This window comes from Chanos chanos, chromosome 7 (assembly GCF_902362185.1).
Source record: "Chanos chanos chromosome 7, fChaCha1.1, whole genome shotgun sequence".
Lineage (NCBI taxonomy): Eukaryota > Metazoa > Chordata > Actinopteri > Gonorynchiformes > Chanidae > Chanos > Chanos chanos.
Genome location: NC_044501.1, coordinates 10,174,291 through 10,180,290, shown reverse-complemented (window position 1 = coordinate 10,180,290; position 6,000 = coordinate 10,174,291). Strand labels below are relative to the sequence as shown.

Genomic DNA, 6,000 nt, shown 5'->3' with positions numbered 1-6,000 from the left:
ATCATTTTCTGCTGCCGCAATTCTGTAGAGCCTTTTCATCAGAGAACGCTTTTTCATCTCTCCCTCTCTCTTTCTTTCCCTTACTTACACACTATCACACACGCACACGCACACACACACACACACACGCATGCACACGCACAAGCAATATCACGATCACATGTGTAAATGCACACAGAGGCACATACATAAAGGGAGGAAGACACAGCCTCTATATACAAACCGCTGCTAATGCATGACCGCTGCTCTTACCCAAGAGGCCTTGCAGCCTCCTCTAACCCTCTTTAATGCTAATACAGAGGGACAACATAAAGACCACATACAAACTGAAAACACAATCATGTGACACAAATATTACTCTGCTCTTTTAACACTATAGAGGTTGTTATGTTATGTAAAAAAAGAAAGAAAGAAAGAAAGAAAGAAAGAAAGAAAGAAAGAAACCTCTGCAGAGGAGGAGGCTGACTGACGTGAATTCTCTACATTTGATAAACCATGTTACGTGGTAGACAGAATCTTTGACTCAAAAATAAAGAAATAATTATAGGCTACATCAGGTGGCGTAACTGTAGTTAACATGATTAACCAGCTTGCCTATTCCACTGTTTTGCTTTGATTTCAGGTTCTGTCTTTGGTTCACTTATTTAAACCTAGTTACATACATAGTGCCTTTGATCTTCCCCACTGATCACAGAATCGTCTAGAATACGAAGTTAATTCTGAGATGAAAGAAAGAAATCACGCACACACTACGTCAACACAACAAAAACTAAAACTATCATTTATTTTTTGACACTAAAAATGTGATTTTCCCCCATTTAGCAGCATGACCAAACCCCCCCCCAAAAAACCATGAAATACTATATTTGACTGCATACAGGGTGGTCCAAATGTTAAATCTATTTTAGTGTTGTCTATTGTGCTCAGTTCTCTGTGAATGATTGAGTGCTCGGTTTTTGAGATTTACGAACGGGGAAAAAAGAAATTACCGCCTCTGCGCGACCGAGAACCTTGAGAGTGATTAGCTTGGCTATTAGCCCAGAAAACACCCTCACTTTACGAGAAAAGAACAGATATACAGGACGCCATCACTGCAGACATGACTGGTTGCGTGTTCAGCCTTCTTAGATGTGGACTCTCAGTTGTCCCAGAAATAGAACTTCAGTTCAACGAAGTATTTCCCTCAAGTACTGCCACCACTCAGGTTTGCTAATCTACACATCGATAAACTCCCGCCAACGTGCTGGCACCATTCCTAGCCACTGATGTCAGACAGCCCCGTTTCACACATTATTTCTCTAATTCTCTGTATAGGGGTCTCTCTCTCTCTCTCTCTCTCTCTCTCCCTCTCACTCTCTCTCTTTCGCTCTCTCTCTCCCCCTCTCGCTTTCTCTCTCTCTCTCTCTCGCTCTCTCCCCCTCTCGCTCTCTCTCTTTCTCTCTCTCTCTCACACACTGTCTCTCTCTCTCCGTTTCTCTCTCTCACACACACTGTCTCTCTCTCGCTCTCGCTCTCTCCCCCTCTCGCTCCCTCTCACACACTGTCTCTCTCTCTCTCTCTCTCTCTCTCTCTAACAGTTTATCTGAAGCCCAGGCAGCTGTGCTTTTCCAAACGCTGTGAAAGACAGAGTGAGAGACTGAGCCATGTGTTCTGCTATCTCATGACTCAAAACACACACACACACACAGTCCTGCATCATTCACCTTCAGTTCTCCGTCATGGGGCATTGCTCTCTGAGTCAAAGAAAATCATTCACCGTTTTTAGAAACACTACAAACATACTCTTCTCCCAAATATTTTTTTTTTCCTAGTTCATCCTGGATAAAGCCGACTACCCTTAACAAAGCCAGCTACAGCAGTGCTTCATGGAACACTGCAGTGAGATTTATCAACACACACAAAACATTTGAGCATGTCCACATGTTTTACTCATATCATTACGGTCAAAAACAACAACAAAAACAACACGCTTCACATATAAATCTCACATCTCTCCTAAGTGACCACCAGTTCAAACTGCTTCCATTTTCTAAACATTCACGCATAACATGAGCCGACGATGGGGGAGGGCGCGGGGGGGGTGGGGGTGGGGTGGGGGCGAGATGCCCAGCCCTGCAGATTTTGGTCCCTCTTTCGGCTTCATTGATACAACAAAATAGCTTGACTTGCTAAAGACAACGTCAGAGCCCAGAGGGAGGGGGAACATAATGAGGCGTGGAGTGAACTCAGTATCAGTCAGACATGAATGGGGCGAGGGAAGGAGGGGGGGGGTGGGTTGGGGGGGGGGGGGGGTGTAATAGTAGAGCCTGTGTGCGTTGGCATCGGTGCGCGTCTCTGATCAATCCTCTCTCTTCTCTTTGACAACGGTTTACAAATGACTAACGATCGATTTTAAGATGTTAAAACACGACCCCTCAAAGCAGCACCTCAGGGACCAGGAGCTTCATTCAAGACGTCTATCATGTGACGGTGTCTGAAAACCAGCAGCACACAAGCTATGGGCCACCAGAGAGAGCTCTCCTGACTGACTGACTGACTGACTGATCATCTCTCATCCTCCGTCCTTCTTCCATGGGATGTTTTAGGGCAAGCAGCAGAAATGCCACCAATTACATGCCATTTGTGTCTCATTGCCAAATACGTGAAGTGGTTGAGGAGGGGCGTTCTGTGAGGTCTAATTCAAAACGAGGTCTCTGAGGTAAAACGGAATGTCGGTGATTCAATTATATGAGGGAGACGCGGCAAGTGTTTTGAATGCCTGAATGCTTGAGTACATCAGTAATATGTCATTTCATTTCGTATGCAATCCAACGAACCTAAAATACTGTAGACTAAATTATCTCTGACCGTCTAAAACCTAATGATTTTCCAAAAACTGTCTCGGGCTCTAGTATGAACCTCACAGTGTGTGTGTGTGTGTGTGTGTGTGTGTGTGTGGTGATGCAGCACTTAAACATGACACTGAAATTCTGTTCTTGGTATGGGAGAGAAGATATCACAGAGCTGGAGCTTGCTTCTGTAGGGCCACATATCTGTCCTGGCTCCGAAAAACACGGAGTGTGTTCACTGTCAGCTCTCTATTCAAGGTGGACTAGCCCACCACAACAAGGTGACTTTCCTCTAAAACCTTTTTTTCGATCTGGTCGATGGGAAAGCGAGAGAGGAAAGAAAATGCAGAGAAACCTGCTCAACACTGTTCTGCAAAACTGCCCAGGGAACTAACTGCCAGCCGAGAATAAATATCGGGAGAGCGCAAACACTGTTCATTTATCTTAGAACAAGTGTTTGTCCTCAAAGAGATATACCTTGCATTGTGACTCTGTGTGTGTGTGTGTGTGCGCGCGCGAGTGTTTGTGTGTGTGGGTGGTTTGCTAACAGAATATAGCTGCACACAAAAACACAGACACACACACACAAGCACAAAGATGGTGAGGTGTATGTGTGTGTGTTCGTGCGTGTGTGTGTTTAACAGAGAACAAACTAATATAGCACTCTGCGTTCCTCAGACCACCTCCACAGGCATCATGTACATTCATCCTTAACACGGCGCGTGCACGCACGCACACACACACACACACACACACGCACACACACACACACACACACACACACCACCCCCAGTGGAACAAATGTTTCCCTAGCCGAGTGACCTCAGTTTCCCCCGGCAGGTAATTTATTATCCATTTAAGGGAAGACAAAGCTCAAATGGAGCTAGCCGGACCTCCTTCCAGTACATCTGGGGATACACAGTGACTGACATTTCAAGAAAACAAAGATTGACAAAAGTAGATCACAAACCGATCAACATTCCTAGGACTTCTTCGTTTCTATTTGTCCAACACATGAATGCCCTTTTCCCTCCCTCTAAATTCTGCAGATACGGGAAATTAGTTCCATCACCTAGCAATTCAACACAGGACTCACTGTCCCCGTAACAGGCGGAGAACGGACACATCACGGGATGGAGAGGAGGGGTGAGTTTGGGTTAGAGGGCAGAGTCTCGGTCTAATGGCATTATGTGATGAACCACTCCAAAAAAAAAAAAGTTCAGAGGAATCATTCCAACAACACAAAGGCCTATGAGGACTTTAAGACAAATTTTTAAGTCTGTATTGTATTCATGTCTCTTATTCCACTCCAGTTCATCATGAATGTACATATATATGTAAATGAATACAGGATCGAGATTACCCGGACTTGTACCCTATTCACCTTTGATTTCTCACCAAGACACCTGCTTATTAGTGCGAATTCATGAGAATTCTAGACACTAAGGAAATTAAATGTAATAATCACAGAACCATTAATTGTCTAAGCACAAGAAAGCGGCTGCTTTGACCTCACTTACAGTAACTAGAAGTACACAAACTCTACAACATGTCATGATATGAATGATAAGTCGGAGCTGCTGTATTTACCTGTATGATTGGAGAATTGCACTGAGTTAATGGAATCCACCTCAAAGCCCAGTACCTGTTAACAAACAGCACCTTCGTTAGACAGAAATCATTCAACAAGCAAAAACACTGAAGCAGGATGAAGTAACCAAATGTGTTGAGTCTGGCATAAACAACAATTTTAAAAAGAAGTTCGTCTAAACTGCCATGAACCACTGGTGGTAACCATGGGTAACATGTCACCGATAATAATTTGAGTACACAGGCAAATATGTTGGTTCAGTTCTCCTTTGTAATTACTGTTTTTGATTTGCTTTAACCTAGCACCACAAAACCTATTTGTCTTCCTTGTATGTATGATGTTTAATACAACTGAACACTTTAATACATTGCAGTTGACTGTCAACGTGTTTTTTTTGGGGGGGGGGGGGGGGGGGGGGGGGGGGGGGGGGGGGGGGTTTATTTAAACGATGCGACTCAAGGAAAATTGTCACGATTTTTGCTGGAATTGGTCTGTCAGGCTGTGACGTCAGAAGTAGACACAGCGTTTGGATTCCTCAAACATGCAGCACTCCATTAAAATAATCTGAAACTCGAATCATGCCGCTCTCTGCTGGCACGATACTCGAAAGGTTAAAAACATCAACCACTAAAAGGCACACAATACGAGCGAATGGCTGTGTCTATCAGCTAAAGAATCTGTGACATTTGGATGACAGTTTGCGGATACAATTAACGGTCCCTTGCTGCCAATAATGACAGTATCTATTATTGCTCGAATGTCAGTCTCTGCAATGGGTTATGGCAGCACGACCTCCTGATGCTGCGGTTGATATGATGAAAATACACAACTGTCAGCGATAGTATCGGTTCGTGAAACGTACACATTATAGATTATCACGACTGGTATGGTAATGAAAGAACGACAGCCGCAATTTCCCTCTAAAAATAGCAGGTTACATTTATGGCAACATCTTGCTACCTTGTTACTATTTTCATGAGCAATCACAGAATTCAGTCACCGCACGTCTTAGAAGTAACGATCCTCAGTGATTAACAGACGAGGATTAACTTGAACACGACATTACCTCTACCGAGAGATGGAATATTTGCATGAATGAATAAAATTATTCAAAGATTAAAACATACGGGTTTATAACGACATGCAAGGGACGCAAGGATATTTTTGCCATGTGACCTTTAGCTGCTTGCCAACACATGCAACCATTCATTACAATTTTCTGTCGCGCCGGCGAACTGTCAGATTCATTAATGTTTAATTATCAACAGTGTTGGTCTCTGTTGCTCACCTGTAATGGAAATGATGCCGATTTATTCCCAACATATCCCCTCACAACATGACTCTGAATCGATAACACTCTGCATTCCATCTCGTGCATTAAAAGTTATTTCAGTGTTCTAAAAACGTTGCCCGAATTTACGGCAGCTGAATTACTGTCGGCTGCACGCGTAGCAGCAAACCGGTGTTTTTAATCCCAAGTGAAAACAGTAGCGGCAAAATCAGTAACCAGACACTGAATTGAAGGACATGCAACACGGAGAAACACTCATTGGTTGAGCGGACCGCAACTCGTCAGGCATT

At 43.8% G+C, this 6,000-nt stretch overlaps 1 protein-coding gene across 1 annotated transcript in view; it reads right to left on the bottom strand.

Moving 5' to 3' along the window:
- Positions 1–5,883, bottom strand: part of pdxkb (pyridoxal (pyridoxine, vitamin B6) kinase b) — a 13,173-nt gene extending 7,290 nt beyond the window's left edge. Inside the window, exons 1-2 of the mRNA XM_030780537.1 lie at positions 5,708–5,883; positions 4,419–4,473 (exon numbers count right to left, since the gene is read on the bottom strand). Of these exons, the coding sequence (XP_030636397.1) occupies positions 4,419–4,473; positions 5,708–5,797 (145 nt within the window). The 5' untranslated portion in view covers positions 5,798–5,883. The remainder of the gene's footprint in view (positions 1–4,418; positions 4,474–5,707) is intronic.
- Between the last annotated feature and the right edge of the window lie 117 nt (positions 5,884–6,000).